The sequence below is a fragment of the Alligator mississippiensis genome, chromosome 15 (assembly GCF_030867095.1).
Source record: "Alligator mississippiensis isolate rAllMis1 chromosome 15, rAllMis1, whole genome shotgun sequence".
Classification (NCBI taxonomy): domain Eukaryota; kingdom Metazoa; phylum Chordata; order Crocodylia; family Alligatoridae; genus Alligator; species Alligator mississippiensis.
Genome location: NC_081838.1, coordinates 19,830,690 through 19,852,580, shown reverse-complemented (window position 1 = coordinate 19,852,580; position 21,891 = coordinate 19,830,690). Strand labels below are relative to the sequence as shown.

At 43.0% G+C, this 21,891-nt stretch overlaps 1 protein-coding gene across 2 annotated transcripts; it reads right to left on the bottom strand.

Annotated features, from left to right (window-relative positions):
* Positions 1–1,442: 1,442 nt before the first annotated feature.
* SELENBP1 (selenium binding protein 1) lies at positions 1,443–21,891 on the bottom strand. Of its 2 annotated transcripts, XM_059718648.1 has the most exons (12): positions 21,708–21,816; positions 16,202–16,255; positions 15,005–15,117; positions 12,927–13,112; positions 9,518–9,638; positions 7,999–8,181; positions 7,009–7,187; positions 5,823–5,901; positions 4,569–4,690; positions 4,314–4,406; positions 3,467–3,585; positions 1,443–2,547 (listed from the first exon to the last, which is right to left on the bottom strand). In XM_059718648.1, exons 1-12 carry the CDS (start codon positions 21,709–21,711, stop codon positions 2,385–2,387), a joined length of 1,416 nt encoding a protein of 471 aa, XP_059574631.1. In that variant the 5' UTR covers positions 21,712–21,816; the 3' UTR covers positions 1,443–2,384. The 2 variants fall into 2 exon arrangements, with proteins under 2 accessions (XP_059574631.1, XP_059574632.1); XM_059718649.1 differs by lacking the exons at positions 15,005–15,117; positions 16,202–16,255 and having other exon boundaries at positions 21,708–21,891.

Below are 21,891 nucleotides of genomic sequence, written 5' to 3'. Positions count from 1 at the left end.
AATGATGAGTGGATCAGTCACTCCTGCCAGGCCTCCAGGGGAAATAGAAATTTCAGTGTGAACAGCTGCTGTAATTTACAGTAAAGAAACAACTACCCCACAGAGGCTATAAAAAGCAACATCAGGAAGTATTCCATTGTAGCAAGCGACAGGCCCATACGTTACCATTTGCCAACGGCAGAATATTATTTACCAGAGGTGTTCTGAGATAGGGCTATTTACCCCACAGTTAGAATAGGGCTTTATAGAAGTGAGTGGCAAATGCTGGCATTTAAATGGTAAGCAGCATATTTGCTTCAGTGAAGGACCAGCCACAAGGCTTTAATATTTCCTATCCCTGAAAATGCCATTGATCAAAAGACATGGTTCTGTGTTTACTCTAGGTGTAGATGTCACGAGGCCAATGTTTAGCTTTCACTCCCTGAAATGTTTTCCTTCCATTATAGCTGCATCACAGCTGAGGGAAGAAGATCACATACTTGAGCCTGAGGGAACAAGCCAGTCACAGCTGAGGTTTGTTTATAGGTTCAATTAGTTTATCTTTCCACAGAAACAAAAAATCCTGGCATTGAAAAATCATCCTTGGCAAATGCAAATCATCACCCTGCCAGGAGGGCTTGGGGAAATGGGACCCAGCTAAGAAAGAAAAATACACATTGCAAACCATGTGTTGCAGAGTGCATCCTCATTCAGTGTGAATGTTGGTGAAGTGGATGCAAAAGGAAGAGGGTGTCGAAGACTTTGTGGGGAGGTTCGTAGCTTGGTTCACGAGATCAATGACAAAGAGCAGGAAGAGCTGGAAATCTGTCAGCTACATCCTATTTAGATGAAGAATTTAATCTCTATAAACCCAGAGACAATATTTACTATCTTATAGAACAGGGCTTACCTAAGGTTTCTGGAGTGGATATGGAAACTGTTAGCCAAACACGTTCTTAGATTCATTGCCTTGTCTATACACAACTTTAGCATGTGCTAGCGGGTTAAGGTGAGTCCCAGCTCCCTCTTGGCATCAGCATGATCAGATAACATGTGGTAGAGGCTATGTTACAGAGCTAAAACTCAAACTCATCCAAGTCAAGAAGAACCCTCTGAGTACTGGCTATGATTCAGTGGAGATGCTCTGTTACCAAAAGTTGGGTGGCTATGGATGCAGTCTGGCAGCTACAGTCTGCCCCACAAGGCCTAGTAACAGAACCAGATAAGTGCAAACAAGGCCTTAGAGGCTCAACTGCAATAATTCATGTAAAGTTTGGTCTTTAGGAGCAGACACCTTCCATCATCTAGGTTCAGAAAGAGCAACAGGGGCTTGCAAAACACCTGCCCCTCCAGGGCTTCCAGGCACAGTGGCAGCGACTTTCAGACATACACAAATCTGTCTTACACTGAACACTCTCTGAGATGCAGAAGAATTAGCAAAAGTCAGACACAGGAAGCTCTAGTGTGTGCAAAGAACAACTTTATTATTTGTCTTTTTTAAAGCAGGGCTGCACACAGAGGAAATCCAATCCAGCTTTGGGACACAGCTCCCTGCTTTGTGAACATGGGCAAGCCCAGCTCACACTGCATCGTGCAATAAAGCACTGACCAATGCATGGGTAGGATAAGCTTTGGATCAAGGCACTCTTTTTGCAGGAGATGGGTACACAGACAGAGTTACAAAGAACAGCTACTCCACTTCAATCCACATCCTACCTTCATCTGTTTTACTTTTCAAATATCAACAACACCTAACTGTAGAATGATTAAAATTTACTGCAGAGATAAACCCACAACCTTCCACCAGTTTTTTTGTACAAAATTAAAAAGGAGTAACTAAATCAGTTCGTCTTGAGGAGCTGGTCCTCTGCACTGCCTCAGTGGCTGATTGAATTTGATCCTGGCTATGTCCCTGGGCTGGCAGGTTATGGGTTCCTTATTGCTGGACTATGAGATGGAGGCACAAAAGAATTCAGTGCTAAGCCAGATAAGCAAGGTCAGCAAGATGCTAAGGTACCTGTAATAACACTTCAGAGACACTAACATGAAACCAGCTGCTAAAACCCTTTGGTGGAGACATCAGCACGACTTCCCCCTAACATCTAACTATGTTCCCTAGTAATTGTGGCCATTAGTGAATACACAGGACCCCTCTTGAATAGGAAGGGGTAGAGAAATAAGCAAGGCATTATGCTTCATGGTTCAGAGAGACTTGTCTAGCTGCTTCAGCCAGAGTATCGTGTGAGGGATAGAGCTTCTGAGGCTCAGCATCAGATTGACAGATGGACTGAACCTCAGCTGATTACGTCCATCTATGCCCTTTTGCATATCTATGCTAAATACGAGAAAATGAGAGACAGAGGTGGTGGGTGGGGAGGAAGGGGGTGGATATCAAAAGAGCAGGATTAGACCCAGATATCAGAAGTGCAGTCTCCACCCGGGTAGCGCATCTCATGAGCAAGGGCAGGCCCATGGGGCTCCTTCCCAAAGTCCACTAGGAAATCTTCATTCACTGTCAGGCCCCCTCTCACAGTGTCCACATTAACCTGCAGCATAACAGAGCCTTCCCTAGAGAGGGACAAGAAAGCAGGTGGTGGGAAAAATTAAAGTCACATCTTATTTTAAGAGATTCTTTACCCTGGCTCTTCTCTTCCAGACTAAGGCCCACAAGTTTTGTTTTAGCAAGAAGTCTTCTCAAGAGCAAAGATGAGTCCTAACTCCTGTGTGTGTGTGTGTGTACATCAGCACTTGCTTCTGCTTAGACTTGGAGTCCTGGCCTTTCACTCAGTCTGGAGCCCACTTTCCAGTAGGGAGAACAGACATCATCAGTGAGGCTTTCATTACCCTGAATGGTCTTGCAGGGACCTGAGGGTCACTCGAAGGCAAATTACAGTGGTTCATTGAAAAACCTGGCCTAGAATTGCCAATGCATAAGAGAAGTTTCTTATATTTGACTACTTTGTGATGGGCTGTAATCTGCCCCCATGCGGTCATGCGGAAGATTACTGTCTGCTCTTTGTAAACAAAAAATCTGTCATAGATGCAGTCTGTGAAGACACTTCTTCTGCCTGAAGAAGGGTGTTTGTACCTGAAAGCTTGCAAAGAAGAATGTTTCCAACTATTTTATTTGGTCTAATAAAAGATATCAGTTTTACCCAAATAACCTTGTCTGCCTCTGTCCTTAGACCAACACAGCTATAACCAACACTCCTGACAGTCTGTGAAGGTACTTTTGGAGCTATATAGTTTCCAGCAAGCTAGGTCATCTTCCATAATGGTAGTGCTGCATGAATTCTGTCAACTCCCCACTCCCCCAGCCCTTCTCAGATTAAAAGAATGTATTAAACTACTAAGTTATTAAAAGAATTTCCTGAAAAGAAACACCTAGGCTCTCTACAATATGACATAAGCATCATCTACTTCTAAGAAGCAGCTCTTGGAAACAGGCTCTTGCCCCTGAGGTCGCCTACCTGTAAACATTTCTTACCTGATAAGGTCTGGGTAGAACTGTTTGTCCCATCCACTGTAAAGGGAAGTGGTTATGTACAGTCTCTTGCCATCCAAGCTCAGCTGGATCATCTGAGGTCCACCTGCGACCTTCTTCCCCTGGAGGTACAATGGGAACAAGGTAACAAGCTGCCAGTGTTCTCACTTTGGAAGAAGAATGCAACAGGAGGGTGAGGCAGAGAAGTCCAGCAGGATCAACTTCCTGCAGACAGGAGTTTGCCTTCCTGGATAGAAAACCATTGAAAACCTCTTCATTTGAGCTGGTAACCATTTCAAAAGAGAGACTCACTGCATGCCTAAATCTAAGCTCAAAGGTATGAGAGATGGGTTTTGTATGGCTGTGGAAACTGGGTTAAGTCAGAAAGGCCCCAATCCTTCAATCTTTACTAAGGTAAAAAAATCATTCTGTCCTTGGAGGGGACTTTTTCTTCCAAAAACTGGCAGAAGCAGGCATTTATACAGGGGGCATATACTGACATAAGACAGCTACTAAGAGCATGGCTGTGCTGCTGTGGAGAGTTGTGGCTGCAGGACACATACTCCCACCTAAGCTAGCATCCATGTTGCCAACTCTGTCTCAACAGCAGTGAGAACGTAGGGGTGCAGGCTTCCAAAAGGCTAACACAAGCCTCTGGGGACCCCCTCAGGCAGCTGGCTTGTCTGAAACCTCTGCTGCAGCATCTTCTACCCAAGCTATGTTAAGCCAGCTCAGGCAAGACACACCTTCAGGTACAATCTAGGCCCGCAAGACACAACGAAGTAAGGAATTAGCAAAACAGTGCTAAGATGCGATGCTTCTGGTGGAGAAAGCAGCCAATGTTGCTCACCTTGATCACAAATGGCTCTGGCGGACACTGCAGCTCTGGGTCTTCCAATACAGTGACGGGCCCACCTCTGATGATACTGCCTCCCAAAAACACCTGTAGGCAAGGGTCTGTTGTCACCAAGGGAGCAAGGACTCCAGGCATAGAAGATACATGGCCAGGCAGCCAAGCTATTTACATGGAGAGTGAAACTTGTCCTTTTCCCTTTCTAAAGAGGAGACCAGAGGTAGTGTACCCAACCACAGCAACTTGCCTCACCTGTCCAACCAATTTGGGCTTCCTGGTGTTGGAGATATCATACTGACGAAGGTCTCCATGGATCCAGTTGTTGAAATACAGGAATCTATCATCCAGGGAGATGAGGATGTCACTAATAATACCTTAAAAAAAAAAGAGAACAGTTGGCAGTGGAGGCAAGAAATACACAGCAAATATACAGCCAACAGCAGCAACAGCAAACAAGGTCCAAACAGCCACAGATTCATGACTGTTAGTACACCAGACAGAGCATCAAGGCAAGACCTTAGATCCAGGCCCCACCAAAAATAAGTGTGAGCTGTACTGCTGCTATCACTCTATCCCCATCTGAACCTGGTTTTTGGTCCCAGATGATTACTGTGATTTCATTCAGTACCACCTTCCGTAACCACATTTAGTTCTTGCTGAAAGCCGGGCCTACAGGAGTTCCTTCTACAGCAGATACCACCACCAAGTTCTAGAGAGCCAACCTGGAAGAAGGGACCAAACATGATTTTCTGCAGAGAGGATCAGAAGAATAGCCCATTTGGCTTCCATTTAGCAGAAGCTATGCTTTGGCTGAGGGAAGTTATGCTTCTGTCCTCATGCCTGACAAAGAATGCCTTGCATTTGAAAGCTTCACCAATTTTACCCAAACCATGCAGTTTGTCCAATAAATCACTCACAAAAATCCTTGGCTCTAACTTAGGGTAGTCCCAACTAGCAACTAGTGACAGTTTAGAATATACTCCAAATGGGCCAAAGGCAGAGGTACACACTGGTGAATCTAAACACAATCCTTCTCTGAGAGTAGGATCTCGATGACTAGCATTTTAGCTGAGAGGCTCTCAGGTTCCTTGGAGAAGACTTCCCTGAAATACAATCATTTAGCAATCACCAATTCATAAACCTTCACATCAATGACTGCTATTTGTGGGGGGAAAGAGGATGTTAACAGGCTGATACAGCTTACAGTCAGAAGGGCACTGTAGAAAAATGGAAAGCCACTGGTCAGCTTCGTTGCTACCCCAATCAAGCCAAGCCAAAAAGACTCCAAATGATAATGCATGCTGACAGTTTGAAAGACTGTGAATGGCAAGTCTGTGCAACCTCCTCTTCAGAAGGGCACCTGCTTCTTTTGGAGCATGCACCCAGACACTGGCAGTACTGATAACCCATCGCCATGTCTTTGGTATGGTAAGTATTTCATGGCCAGGGATCTATATTGCTGCTGAGGATGTTTAAGCAGCAAATCTTGAGCCCTCCTCCACTCACCTGGCATCTCAGGCAGAAGCCACCCCTCCACCTTCTTGTTGGGAACTTGGATCACCTTCTCAGCTGCCCAGGTTCCTTTCTGCAGGGGAACAAAACTGTACATATCACCCGTGCTCCTTTTAGTCAGTCAACAGAAGCTCAGTTATGCTTGATAGCAGCAGGGTAAGCATACAAGAGCATATGCTTAACTTAGCCCATATAAAGGCAACACACAAGTACTACAGATACGCGTTAACAATGGCAACGAAGCATCAGTAAGTGACCAGGCTCCAAAATACATGTATTCTGCCTGGTCACTTACTATCTAACATATAGAGCACTTGTCTGTTGGACGTCAACAACAGCACACCTACAATAGCTCCAAAAGGTACCCAAATAAAGAGTTTAAGGGAGGAGGGGCAAAATACATGATGCCAGGCTAGGGCTGGCTCTTTCCACAGAAGTGGGTCATTTTTGTCCTTTGCAGAAGCCTTTAGTTCATGCCAGAAAGAACATGGCTGGGGAAAAATGTAGGACCCACAGTGCCAATTACTTTATTGTAACAGCATCTAGCAAATTACAGTAGAGTTGATTATCTGAAAAGTCAGTTAAGCAAAATGTTTTTTATTAACAAAACCATCAACCTGAAGTTGGGTTTTGCTTCTTGGTGACAATTCTGTCATTTTCTAGATCTGCTATAAGATACAAATTAATCTCTCTCAGCTTACTTGCTCTCACAACTCATTTCCTGGAAAGAACTTTCACCTATTCAAGATTCAAACAATTCCTTTTAAAGCAGGTGGAAGTTGCAGACACATTGGTTTACATGCAAATGCTGGCTCCTGTTGGAGTCTCAGCACTGCAGATGTAGGATTCGCTGATTACTGCACACTTCCCAGAATCTCATTGCCTCACAAGGGTAAAACTCTGCAGACAGAATATTAAAAGCTTGTGGGAGCTCCTAACATAACTAACTAGCACTGAATTATTTGCCCTGCTTTGAGAAAAAGCAGGACCTCCTAGTCCACCTCCGTGCCTGGGAGGGTGGTGGTTTCATACAGCCTCTCCACTTTGCTAAACTTAATGCCTCATTAGAAGAGTTTTGGTTGACGGCTCTTTCTAACTCAAATCAGCTGCCCTCTCAGTGACGTGGAGCCTCCCTGAAACAGGGTCCCACTTGAGCCTTGCCTCCTGCCAAAGTCCTTACGTCAGTCTTGTAGAAACGGTGGATCGCACTGCTCAGGGCACACCCGACATATCCCTCTGCAGCGTCAGGATTGTGGAGGAATCTGATTTCCAGCGGGATGGAATCCTCCCCCAAATCAATTGCTTGTATGAAAGCATGAGTAGTCCAGTCCCACACATTAATGTAGCGGCCATAGCGCCCTGAGGAATCAAGTCATACAAACATGACATCAGAAGAGTTGCCTTTAACTTTGGAGAATCATCATTTCCAGGTGTGCGGCAGCTATCTGAATATCTCTGTCAGGGAAAATTAGTGCAACTGCATACAATTATAGGTGAGGGCTTCCAAGTGTTTTATAGGACAGCATGTGGGGTTTTGCTCCTAACAAAAGAATCTCTACTTATTCCAAAACTCTTTGTGGGCGAGGCATCAAGCATCAGATTGTGTGGTTCTCTGTATCATGTCTCCATGGCCACCATACAGTAGAAGACATGGAAGACCATGTTTAGTGGGAGCCTGGAGGACAGAGTGTCCATCCACTGAGGCTGCAGGTCTTCACACCCAAACAAAATACACACAAACAGTATGAGCAGTCTCTGACATTCCATTCATGCAAACATTGCTCTTCAATGCGATCAGGAGAAGCACAATAACCTTCTGAGGGGAAGGGAGGAGAACCTAAACTGAGGTGCCCCTTTCTCCTCCTCACAGCTGACTTTCAACACAGAGTACACTTTTAAAATATACCTGGAAAACTTGAGGTTGAACACCAGAGTCAAGAGCTTACACTACGTGAAGAATGACCAGGGTAGGTGAGCATGCCTGGCTTGGTGTAAGCCACTCAGTATAATCTTTAGTAGCTTCTGTAAAAAGGTCCAGCAGACAGTGCTTACAGGTCTTTTTTGCCTACACACTTCCTGAGGTCAGCAGTTTTCACTATCTATAGAGGTGCCACTGGTCACAATCCTGGTCAGGGTTTTCCCCAGAGTGTTTAAATTAATGTTCTCTCACCTTTCGTCAGATCTGCTGGGTTAAACCCATCTGCAATGTACTTTGGAACTCCCCATTCAGTGCTCAACAAGACGTTGTGCCGTGGCTGGTACCAGAAGTCGTAGCCAAGGGCAGGTATCTTGTTCCCTTTCTCCCAATTTCCCTTCACTTCAAAGGTCTTTCCATCCAGCAAAATAAAGCCACCTAATGCAATAAACATACACACACATTTTATAAAAGAATCATTCAAGTTAACAGCTTGAACATGATCACACAAGTAATGATATAAATAGGAACAATAGAAATAAAAAGGCACTCTTCTAAAAGTAATCCATAGCCTGCTACACCTACACAAGGGTGGAGAATGTTTTTGGAAGGGGATAGGTTTTTGTGCCGGTTACTGTAAGCATGATTATTGGCATTTTAACAGCAAGCAGGATTACTCAGCATAAAAGACAAGCTAAAACACCTCCCCTCCCTAAGTTCCAATGCTGAATTTCTTAGCCAAATAAATATCCACCTAACAAGCCACCCATACCTTGATATGCCTTTATACTGTAGGACTACTGACACTGATTAGCTGCATTAAGATTGATTTCCCAGGCATGCTGGCATTGCCTTTCTGGAAAAAGGGGAACTGAAGCATTGATCTGGAAAAGAAACCTGCCTGGCCCTTTCCAGCTTTTTTAATCTATTTGCTGAGTTCCCAGTTTGGCCCAATAGTGTTGTTATTGTAAACCAATAAGACCTGCAAGACTCTTTCAAAGCTGCCTTAAAGCAGGTCCTGAAGGTTTCACACCCACTCTTTTCATCTTTGTACTTAAAACAAACGTGAAATGATATGTCTTTACAACTGCCTACAATCCGAAAGACACCCCCAGTGTGAAAGGGGGCATGGGTCACAGCCATTCACATACAACTGACAGACGACTGCTTGGATATTAATGAATGAGTTTTAAAGTAGTAATGCTCTGTTTGTTAGCCTCCCACAAGGGCTTTAAACATGAACTTTGGAAACATTGCCAGCTGGAAGTGCCAAATGAGGAAATTTATCTCTTCCACACAATAAGACATGGAACATTTTATGGAGACAAAAGATGGGTATCAGAGCCCTTCAAGTCTACCTCGCCAGTAAAAAGTCAGCACAAGTTGATATATTTTAAATAGGGTTAAGTAAGCTGTATTGATGGATCATGTGGGCAGCTGCCTACTTCACAAACACATGCAGCTGCTTAGAATCTAAAGGCACAAGGACTGAACCTCCATAGAATCTAATTGTCCTGTAGCCCAGAAGCAGGTCCTCCAAATCAGGTTTGAATCATATTGGCATTTGGCATGGGTTTTCAAAGTACCTGTGATGTTTGACCTATTTACTCCCTAGGCCAAGTATCTATTGTATGATTCAGTACAGCAAAGCTGGCTACCTGCACAAAAGAACTGGGAACTTCTTACAAAGCTTACAGTTTTTAGCTTGAACTCTGGTAGCCTGTTATTTCTGCAGCAAAGATGCCATCCCCTGAATGATTATGGAAATAAATACCTTTTCCATTGCCAGATGGTTCACCTAGGGAACTGATCATGATCTCACCATTACCCAGACAGTGAGTTGTGTGGGGATTGGCCAGGTTGCATTTCCAGTATACTTCCACTGGCTCGATAGCCTAAAGAGAGTTTACACAGAGTCAAGCCTCTTCTTGCTCAGTCCCCTCCCTCCGGGTTAAAACAAAGCATCAACCCCATCCCATTAAGAAGGGTCTCTTGCTATCTTCGAACACTGAAGAGTTCTCAGGTTTTGGGTACCTGGCTACTATCTGCTCTGGACTTGGACAAAGAGAAGGAGACTACGAGAGAGAACTGAGAAAATCCCAATGCTTTACATGACTGGAGATACTGCTTTGCATTTATTTTTTATTGTATTTATTTTTATTTTTAGTGATTCTCTTTAATTATTTTCTTGAAGAAAAATGTACCATGCTGCAACATTAAAAACATGGTCATAGTCAAAAGACATAAAACCAGTGGTTCAGCGCTACACAGTAAGGCTGAAAAAAAAAAAATCAGTCTGTCTGTGATTCACTGAAATTAGTTGTTTTTCTTGATATATTAAGAAGACAACTAGCTTGCATCTAGATAGAAAACCAGATTGCAACAGCAGCAGAATAGTCAGCAAAATTTTTATTATTGGGCTTTCTGTCAGAGACACAGACTAGTGCCCAGTTTTCAGATAGAAGCATTTGAGTGTGGTGCTGATCGTAAGGAAAATAAGACAATTTAAAATTTCTCTTGAGAACCAGTTTGAAACAAAGAAAGTCTCTGTATCAAAAGAGATATTTATTTTTCTTCACCCCATTGCACGTAGCTAAATTTTGGCTAAGTCATGAGGAACAGCATAGTCACCTGTTATTCCAAGGGTGTAAGAGGAGAAAAATCAGGAAGGCCAAGGCACAATTTGAGATGAAAATGGCAAGGGCCATAAGAGGCAATAAAAAGGATTCTACAAGTGTGTCAAAAGTAGGAGGAAGACCGAAGAAACATTAAGTCCCTTACCGAACACTGAATGTAATCTAGTTATGGATGATGCAGGGAAGGCTGGAATATTTAATAGCTTTTTTACTTCAGTCTCCACAAATAGGGGTAGCTATCAGATGATGAGTGCTGATTGCAGCAAAGATAAGGAAGCAGACAAACGGCTTAGAGTGACTGCAGAACAGCTTAGGAATTACTTAGAAAAGCTAGATGCTTTCAAGTTGGCAGGGCTGGATGGGAAGCACCCTAGGGCACTGAAGGAATTGGCTAAAGGTAATTATAGTGTCATTCACTACTGTCTTTGAGAACTTGTGGAGGTCAGGTGCAGTCCTGGATGAGTGGAAAAGAGCAAATATAATGCCTTTCTTTAGGAAAGGGAAGAAGAAGGTTGGATCTGAGGAATTACAGATGAGTCCGTCTGACTTCAATACCTGAAAAGATCATAGAGCAGGTCCTCAAAGAATATATTGTGAAGAACCTAAAGGAGAACAAAGTGATCAGGAACAGCCAGCACAGATTCATTACTAGCAAGTCATGCCTGGCCAAGCTGACTTCCTTCTATGATAAGGTGACACGCTTGGTGGATAAGGGGAGAGTAGTGGATGATGTACCTTGACTTTAGCGAGGCTTTTGACATCGTCTCCCATGACACTTATTAAACTAAGGAAATATAAACTAGACAAAAGTGCTGTAAGTACTTTCCACTGTAACATGAATGCATTGGTCCATAATCGATGGTTGGACCTTCATGCTCAAAAAGTAGTCACCACTGGCCTAAGGTCTGTTTGGAGGTGGTATCAAGTGGAGTTTACCAGGGGTCTGCCCTGGTTTCAGTATTGTTTAATATCGTCAATAATCATTTGGATAATGGGATCAAGTGCACAATTCAATTTGTGGATTACACCAAGTTGGCTGGATTTGCAGACACCCTGGAAGGCAGGGCTAGGATCCAGAACAACCTGGATAGACTGGAGAAATGGTCTGCAATCATTCCAATTAAATTCAACAAAGAAAAGTGCAAGGTCCTGCCCTTGAGATGGAATAACTGCAAACACAAATACAGATTGGAGAATTATTGGCTGGGCTGCAATACTGCAGAGAAGGACCTGAGGGTTACAGTGGACAATAAGCTGAATATGAGCCAACAGCATCCTGGGTTGTATTAACAGGAATGTCACTTGCAAATAAAGATTCTTTTGCTCTATTCAGAACTGTTGAGGCCTCACCTGAAGCACTGTGTCCAGTTTTAGGCCCCACATTTCAAGAAGGATGTGGACAGATTGAAGAGTCCAGCACAGAGCAACAAAAATGATTAGGGGCATGGAAAGCAAGACTTATAAGAAAAGGCTGAAAGAACTAGGGTTATTTAGTGGCCATAGGAGACAGGACTAGGAGCAATAGACTCAAGCTGCAACAGAGGAAATTTAGGTTAGAGAGATCAGAAGGGATTTTCTGACTATGAGGGTGGTCAAGCACTGGAACAGGCTGCCTAGAGAAGTTGAGATCTCCATCCTTGGAAGTTTTCAAGAGCAGGTTGGACAGATATTTGGCTGGGGTGGTTTAGTCAAGACTTTGAGTGGGGGGCTGGACTAGATGGCTTTGTGAGGTCCCATCCAGTCCTAATTTCCCCCCTAATTTCCCCTATGAAAGCTGGAAGATTAACTATGATAGGAGACTGATAATAGGTGCGTCCCACCAACTGTAATGGGAAATACCATGTTAATAAGATCTATTTCCTGCTACCTCTGCCAAACTGTTTGTCCTAGTGTATGTGTATGTGTGAATGTGAGTGAGTGAGTGAGTGAGTGAGTGAGTGAGTGAGTGAGTGAGTGAGTGAGAGAGATTTGTTTTTGGAAATTTTCATGCCCAAAGCTTCAGTCACTCACAAAATAAAACTGGAGAAAAATACATTATTTTGCACAAAATGCTCAAGCTTTTAATTTAAAAGCCATGCTTAGGAACAGGGATCTGAAACCTGGTATGCAGATGGTCTGTGTGTCAGGGATGCAGTTTTATAGTCCCTGTGAGAATCTAACCAAATATGAAGAAGTTTGGAAAGGGCCCTGAAATGTGCATACATTCAACAGAGTACTTTCGATTTAGCAGCTAATGGGCAGGTACTAGGAACATGCAGTTAAAGACTGGATCATACTACTGTATATAAAGTCTGGACAGATCATCTGAATACTGGCATTCCCTAACATTTAAATGCTAGATTTTGAATGCTACATTCTTTTAAAATAATTTGGAGCCTGCATGTACATGTAACTGTCCTAAGAAACTGAGACATTCAGTGCTCAGACAAGTTTAGATTTACAAAAGCCCTGAAAATGTATTCTGGACTCTCCATCCAACTTTGGAGTAGAAGTCATAGTTCTCATCCTCCAGGCAAGGCACCTGTCTTTGTATCACCTCTGACATACCTTATAGAGCCTGGGAGCCCGCATGTCTGTACCCACATCCACCACATAAATTCGGGAAGAGATCAGACTGGGAAGAATCAGCCGGTTCCGTTTCTTGCTGACATCCCCAAAGGAACTGCTGCAAGTATTCCACCCCGAATGATGGAGCTCATCGTTGACATTGGGCATGGGCAGACGGTGGATCACCTATGAAAGCAAAGGATTAAGATTCAGGTTTAGCAAAGCATCAGGACAGGAAGCCCCAGAGAAAGGGACACAGCCCTATAGATAAAAACAGATTAGGAAAGGGGGCATGGGAATTATAGTTATTATCCAGAGAGTAAATTCAGAAAGTAGGTGGAGATTTTCAGAGTTGCTGCTTTGGAGGAGAGGGGGAAGGAAAGTCCTATCCCTAGTAGTGAGCCTGGGAGACTCCCGGAGATCAAGACTCTTGGTTTTTATTTCTGGCTCTCTATATGTCATACTATATGACCTTAGGCAAGTCACTTCTTTTCCCCACACTTTGCATTTAATGGACATCTGCATGTCTTAACATTTGTCTTATAATGATATGCTTTAACTGTATCTAAAACTTGGAAAGTAGACAGATAATCCAGCTGTTGCAAAAAAACACAGAATGGTGGTGGAGAGAAAAGAACAACTGCACAAAGGCAGCCACTTTCTGTCTGGGAAAAGCTGGCCTGGTTACAGTGTGGTCTTGTAGCAATTTGATTATAGTTAATGGTACGTTGCATTCTGGCTGCTGATCTGGAGTAGAATGTCACGTAGGGTTAAGAAATGTTCTTAAAGCCATTGTCCCAGTAAGAATCTGGATTCTTCAATCCCCTGCAGTAAAATCTATATTAAGAATTACATAAAAGAAAGAGTTACATATGAAAAACATGTCTAAACAGATGCATTGTTTCCCAGCTCCTTTGGAACATTGGAGAACAAAGTCTAAAATGTCAATAACAATTTAAGACACACGAATAACTAGTATTTTGGAATGCAGATTACACTTTTTGAAACAATGAACCAACCAGTTTTAAAATACCTAGTTTTAACAAATAACTGGGAGCTACAGTCTTCATAAATCTGCCAGATTCTGCTTTTCCATTTGAGATGGGAATGCATTCGTTTTATAGAGGACAAAATATAGAATCACTGGTTGGACAGGAAAATACACTTGCTATGAACTTGATAAAAAATTGTCCAGTGCCCCAAGCAAATATGATCCTGTAGAGATAAGTAGTCTTTCCAAACATATACTGACAATGTGGATTTAAAGGGAGTCACCCAAATGCTTACTGCACGAAGAAATCTTTGAAGTCTTCTTGGGAATAAGAGTTTATACATTAGCCTTGAGAAGTTCCTGGAGGATTATTTAGCTGAGGTTGAGAAAATGGCTGAAAACTCAAACATGTATCTAAGCCACCAGAGTTTCAGAGAAGTTTGATGTGAATTCATAAACTGGCTTAAATTCATGAAGAATCTTGAGAAGGAGAGTGGACTTCTGAGTTTCTAGTGAAATATGAAACCAGCTAAGTTACCCATAGTTCAGGGTTCACTGCGAATAGGCTGCACATGTCTAAGAAATGTAGCATGAAATGTATATTGATGATCAACACTGGAATGTCTATTGGAAAATGGTGATGGAGAAAAACCAAAAGCAGCCAAGGACAAAAGAAATCTCTGACAAAATAGGACAAAAGGCAGGGTCCCTGAATTCAACTTTCATGACTGGAGGGGTCTCTGGATAAGACAATGATAAAGTACAACACAAAAATGAGTTAGCACAACTGACACAGGGCTGCCTTGCCATGCTTGGGGGTGGAAATCAGTGTCTTGAGTGCAGGCAGGAGAGAAAAGCCCATCCAGGGAGCTCTAGATGAAAAGAAGAGAGACAAAGCTATCTAAGTCCTCCAAAGGTGCATTAGATACCCATTTAGCCAGCAAGACAGGATAATGACAAATGCAGAGTTTTTTCTCTTGCAAGCAGGGGTACAAGTTGCTGCCCCTAGAGAGTAGTGATAAATGGCAAGCAGATGGCATGTGGTCGGCTCAAGCAGAAGCAGGGTAGAGTACAGCCAGAGAGATACCTGAGAGTAGCATGGAGATTCTGGATCCACATCCACAGTGGCCAGATAGTCAGGTTTGTTTATCCCAGTGTTCCTGTAGATACAGGGCAAGTATATGATTTTCTCCCTGGGACCTGCCAAGGCAGAAGCATTGTTTAAGAGTTGGCAATCATTAGTTTAAAAGAAAAAAACTGAGGTGAGCCTTGGAGGTGTTTTTTACTGGGTTGAATTTACCCATCTGGAGCTTGGGGTCCTTCCTCCTGAATTACATCAGGGACTTACAGATCCTGGTTTCCAAGGGAAGCTCTGGACAGCATGAAGCTGGAAAGGGATTTCCTTGCCTAAGGAAGGGACTCCTTCAGCTTTGTGCAGCTCTGCCCAAAGACTCAACCCTGGTTCAGAAAAGTACTTCTGAAGGGGCTCTGGGATGCACAGGTCATTGCAACAGGAACAGCTCCAGGGATCTCCCTTACCCCTGACAAGGACTTGTCCACCCTCCCCTAGTGGCAGTTACTCAAGGTACACTCTGGTGTCATGCATCATCTCTAGCCCTGCCTTGGTTATTATAACCAGCAAGAGTAGAAGCCTTTAAAATACCCAAGCCTGCATTCATGGCTCTACTAAGGTCAAAGATAATACAACCCAATTACTTCAAGAGGGTGAGAATTTGGTTGACGATTCCATATTTGTAAGAGGAACAGAACATGCCCGTGTTGATTAGCCCATTGTGCAAGAGAAGCCTGGCTTAAAAATGATCACAATGTAAAACCACGCAGGATACCCCAAGGGAAATGAGGACAGGAAATCACTCCTTTTTCCACTGGCGAGCCACGTGTAGGTCCCATTTATGGCAAAAGCAAGGTTGCAAGGAACTCTGTTATGATAAACTTGTTTGTTTGTTTGTTTTAATGTTCAGTATTTCAATGCATAGACACAGCAGAGTTTGCTGTGTGTGAGCACTCCACACCAAGCTATTTGTGCTGTGAACCTGTTATGGCACAAGGCCACAGTCTGAAAGTCTTGACCAGCAATAGGTCAAAGATGAAAATGGGTTTTACTTGCACTTTACAGTTTCCTCCCACCTACTGGAGGATCCAAAGTATAGAGCTAATTAATGACATGGAATTGGATCACCTTCATTTTAAAGTGATCCAGCAGTAACTCACAACTCTTTCACCAATGCCCTACGATTTCAAGCCAGAATTGATACGGACTTGCCTTTCATGGCATCCAAAGGAGTCTTGTATCCAGGACCACATTCTCCACATTCTGCTATTATAAAATAATAATAGTGAAAGTTAGAGATTCCCAAGTTACAGAAAGGCACATGTTCAAAAGAGGGTACTGGAAATGTCAAACACCCACACATCCCTTTAACTCTAACAGCAGTTGAATAAGATGAAGACCTCTGAAAAGGAAGCACAAAGTATCAGGTTGAACACCCAAAAAGAGAGGGAAAAAATCAGAGCTTGAATTTTAAAGGAGCTCTTTTCTGCAACTTAGCACCAAGGCAATGTACAGCAAGTGCTTGGGATCTAGGAAGACTTAAATGACAGCAAGTTTTTGAGACTGGGGTCCATGCACTGCCCTTCATTCATCTAGACACATTGCTCCAGTTGAACAACCCACTCTTCCATGAAGTGGAAAACTTTCAAGCTTCTTCTGAGTATTAGTCCTTGAAGAAGTGGCCATTCCTGGGGGCTTAGAAGCTCTTTGGGAGGCAGTTCTGCAGAAGCCTGTCCAGGATTTCTGGTAGTTTTGCTTGGTGGGAAGTCTGACCTGGACTAGCTCCCTTCCCAAGAAACTCATTTCCCAGTCACTTCCTCCTGCTAGAAACCTCCAGCCTGCACCCTTACATTACCTGCTACCAATCCTCAGCTCAGTTATTAATTCAGGAACCAGCAGAAGAGAGGCATTGCAGCTGGTAGTCCATGTAGCCAAGAGATTGGAGGGGAACCTGAATGCTATCAATGAGGGAATCTGCTTAGCAGCACCAGAGGTACACATGTCTAGTTGGAGGCTGGTGGCTGCATTACAATGAAGAAAGATCAAGGCATTGTGAAGTAGCAGAGAAGCTGAAAATAAATGTCTCTGGGTTCTGTAAAGGATAAAGCAGGAATTCAGTGGATTCAATGTATACCTCATATTCTCTCTGTACAAAGCCTCTGCTTTGGGAGCTGGAAAGACAATTACAGAAGGAAAGAAATTGTTTCATGAATTCTACTCTCTCTCCTCTGAGGTTTATGACATTAAAATTGGATTTACTCAAAAAAGGGCACCCTAGCACTGACATTTTAACTTAAGCATTTTCTTACATAACTGGATTTGTAGATAGGGAAAGGAAGGAAAAGCTGCTGTTTCATTTGTCCCTAAGCTTTATAAAAAAAAAAAAAAAAAAAAAAAAGACTTTAGCCTTTATTACAAGTGGATGCAATAACAGAAATGAAACTTAATTTTACTTTACCCAATCACCTTATTTAGCAGAGACAAAGCACACAGTAGAGCCATGCTAGATTAGCATTGCAAACACACCATTATTTTGCAGATCCTTTTAACAAATTAAAAAAACCCCACAAAAGCTAGAATGTTTGCTAGAGATAATTTAGGGCAAGAGGATGAATGCAATCCTCCTGTTCTCCTTTCTCCCTTCCACACTTACTCAAATATTCTATTACAATAAGCTATTGTATTTGACTGTTTGAGGATCACACAAACATTTTGCAGTAAGCTCTGCCAGAATCATTCAGGAATAGAAAATTAGTTTTTTTAGGATGAAGCTGTCATTTCTACCATTTTAGAGCAATACATTAATACAAGTGTTTACATTAATTATGTGAATCTGCAGCTAAGACTATGAGTGTCAGACACTGAATTCCACTTGGCAATTAAGTCATTGTTTAGTTGGACTGTATCTGAAGTGGACGGGTAACGAAGGGCCAACAAGTTTTGCAAGTTCCTGCTAAACCAGGATCACTCAAGTTTTTTCTACAGTGTGGCCTATATCTTAATAGACCAATTGCCTTGGGAATGACTTCCCTTCAATGTGGCATAACTGAAAGGGGAGGGCAACAGGGCAGCAGCTCCAGGCACTGCCTTTGTGGGGTGGCGCAAAAACAGACACTTCTGCTGCTGCGGCTAGTTACACCACCACAATCAGCACAGGGACAGTCTGCTCTGCCCCAAGCATGGAGCTGCCTTGTTGTGCCTCTGAATTCACCTCCCCTCCCACCTGTCATTGGATATTGTTCCTGTGGGAAGGAAGAAAGTGCTTCTTTGGAAAGATTTAGCACTACCTGCATGCAAATAATCTGCATGTTTTTACCTGGTATTAGTTTGAAAAAAACACATTCTGTCATTTTTCATAGAGGAAATCCCCAGAGGCCTGGTTCTCTGCAGCCTGCACTCTGCCCTGCCTTCAGACATGCCAAGTGACAGTAAAACAGGGCCACTTTCATTATGGTAGCATTTTTTGCCCCGTTCTGCAATCACTGACACCAGTGTCAGGCACTGAAACATGGGGAGTCAGACCCAGTGTCTGCTCTTGCTCTTCATTTCATCTGCTTTGTTTCTCTCACTACAGACCAGCCACTCTTTCAGGCACCACCAGCATGTGCTCCATGGTTTGGGAACTGCTGTGCTGGTTAATAAGAGAGTTTGTGGACATTTTATTGCAACACTTACAACGATTACAAAAAATGTGAACCACAACTTCCTGTAAGACATAATGAAGGATGAGTTATCTAGGGCCTGAAGCTCTTCTTTCCCTAACACCCACTACAGGAGAGGCAAGTTTTAGGCCTCGGGGAAACTGTAAAAGGGGTGTTCTTTTGATGATTGCTGTGATATGGGGTTTCTAGTAAATCATATCAACACAGTTCTTTTTCACTCTGTATTTTTTAAACACACCAATTGCTAGGTAATTATTATAAGCTGTACAAGGTTAGAGAATGGAGGCTGTAAGTGTTCATGTAGCAGTTAGAGCAGGGGGCCACAGTCGAGATTGACATTATACTTGTAACAGTCACTGACTGTGAGCTTGGGGTAAAATTGGGAATATTTATCCCTCCTGTAATTTCCTAGAGAATTGTAGAGTTCAGAGATCCTCAAAGCAAAGAAACCATGAAAACACAGAGCAGGCCAAAGACAATGAATACCATGCAAATGACAGAATTTAGAACTTTTGTCTTAAGAAAAAAACTTCCAAAATACAAAAAGAAATATTGTCTAAGCAATATGAATGTTACAATTTACAAAGTGAGCTACAAGGTGTATTCATTAATCTGCTACGGCAAACATGAAGATTCTGCTAAAACTGGCGTTTCTGGTAATCAGCCTAATGAGGGTGTAGATTTAGAACAACAGGTAATTGCATTGTAAGAACAGTTTTAGCTTGCTGAATTTGAGATTGCTGTATACCCAATGCAACAGCTGTTAGCACAAATCTCACATAATTCAGTTTAAGTACCAGTAAGTTAGTCTGAATAGAAAATGTTTAAATATTTCATGCTGCTTTATCTGCACCACTTAACGTCCTTTTTATAGATATGAGTGTATGTAACTCCAGAGAGAAGCCTTAAAAAGTGCCAAGGTTTTATTAACAGGTCATTCTTATAAACAAACAACTCGCAGCCCATTCCCTGAAAACAGAGGCTTATTATACAACCCGGAATTAAAACTAATTTCCAGGGTCAGATTCTATTAAAGCCCTTTCATACCAGGCTCCCAGAATGAGGAAACCCACTTACATAAACTTATGTGTATTAGGTCTCAATTTTGCTTTTCATTTTAGAAAAGTGGGATTGCTAAAGCCACTTTTGCATGTCCGATATCTACTTTGAAGCATATGAACAGACTGTTCTCTTATCAGGTTACGTTCGACTTAACCAGTAATGTATTAAAAACATAGTGGAGGGAACCAAATAAGTTAGTTTTATGGCATAATTTTGCTCAAAGTTAAACTGCTGAGAAAATAAATCAGAACTGGGAAAAGAGGTATATTAGCAACAATTATGCCAGTCACCAGATCAGCATTAGCAGTATGAGGGAACATGCTCCTGTGAGAAGGTCTTATTCCACACAAACACAAAGTGTTCCAAAAGACTGAATTTCTGCCTGCATTTGGAAAGGCTGCACCAACCTTCAGTTCAGCCCCCACAACAGAAATCTATAAAGCATTCCACTTTAACTTGGTTTTGGCACAGATCTAAATCGTTTCTTCCTGTAAGTGTGGAGTATGAATCTTTACTCACTGCGGGCGCTTGTACACATGATGGAGGTTTAGTCCTTAGGGTTCTGTTCTATGACCCCTAAATTGAAACACTGGGGTTTTATTCTTCTGTCACTGGTATGGCAAGGGGCCAGATCCTGCACCCGGGCAGAGCCTGCCTGTCTGCAGTCAGGGGGTGAGCTGCCAGTGGGCTGAGCAGCCCCTGAGCTGCAGGGGGCCCTGGTCCTTCCCACCATGGCAGCGGTGCCCCCTGGAGCCACACTAGTGGGCTGCTAGAGGGCTGGGTGCTGCCCCAGCTCAGAGGTAGCACCCAGCCCAATCCAACTCTCCCCAACCGCAAGCAGGGGCAGCATCCAGCCCTCTACCAACCTGCCTGGGCAGCCCTGAGGGGTACTACCACCATGGAGGGAAAAACCAGGGCTCCCACAGCTCACGGGCCACTTGGCCCTCCAGCAGCTCGCCCCCCAGCTGCAGGAGAGGCAGGTAGTTTCTGCTGGAAAAAAAGGATTGGGTCCCTTGCCACTTCTGCCTTCAGAAGGTACCTTCTGAAGGCAGAAGTGATGAGTGGCCTGATTCTTTTTTTCTGCAGAGCCTGCCCACCTCTCCTGCGGCCGGGGAGGTGAGCTGACTAATAACTGCAATTCATCATTGCAAACTAAACTAAATTTGGGTGTAGTTTAGTTTGCAACAATGCAAACTCATTTAAAAACCCCAAAACTCTTGCATGTCTACAGTCTGATGCCATTAAGCCATACAACATGACATTTTTGTCACTTGTACATGGCAATGGCATCACATAAGAATCCTGCCTGATTATTTCTTCAAAAAATATTATGATCATTAAGAAAAAGTGCCTTTACATATGTAACAGTACATTCATTATATGCGTCTAGTGTTTAAAAAGGAAAAAATAAATCCTTTTCATTACTATCCGCAGAAAAGAACGTAGTAAACAGTCAGGATGGAGAGCTGAACTGGACAATTTAGGTTCAGTTTTACTGAGTCAGTTTCCCTTTTCTGTCTTTGTGATTAGAGTTTTTAATCTAACCAAACACACTGTCATGTACAATGGGAAGCACAATATATCAATAATCACATTGGGAAAAAAAATCTATTTTAATTCTCTTCTAAACACCCCCTCTCCCCACCACCCTCCAGCAACTTTCAGAGCAAGTAACAGCTACAGTAGACAAGTACACAGAAAGTTACATTTTGATTCTCCCCTACATGCAGATCTCTCTCAAAGCAGCAGATCCCCACTTTTACAGTTGGCTTGAATAGAACTTCATACTCAAGTTTATACTTATTTCTAGGCTGCATTGGCTACTCAGAAACAAACGCACTAGTCCCTGGTCAGGGGAAGGATAGGTAGTTTCAAAGTACATGGTCAACAGCCTGCAAAAGCCCACAGCAGGGAGGTCCAAGTTGGATCCATGAACTAAATCTGTCAGTCTTTTCCTGCCTAGACCTGTCTGTAGGCTGGGGACTATTTCTTACCCATTCTGGTTGTCTTTTGGTCAGATCTTGCAGCTGCGGAGGACTTGAAAGAAAGCAGTTCGCAGTCTGCCTGAGAGCACTGGATTTTGCAGAGCAAATGCTGTTCTCAGGGGGTCTTATATGCAAGGGAAAGGGGCGGGGAGAGCAGAAAGCTGCCAAGGGGAGGATCTGGTGCTGAAAGAGC

What these genes read in the sequence shown, in the direction of transcription:
- SELENBP1 (XM_059718648.1), bottom strand. An exon ending in ACCGTTTCTACAAGACTGAC is followed by an intron (nt 5,902 to 7,008) that starts GTAAGGACTTTG and finishes GTTCCCCTGCAG; the next exon opens with AAAGGAACCTGGGCAGCTGA. An exon ending in GCTTCTGCCTGAGATGCCAG is followed by an intron (nt 4,691 to 5,822) that starts GTGAGTGGAGGA and finishes TTTTTTTTTAAG; the next exon opens with GTATTATTAGTGACATCCTC.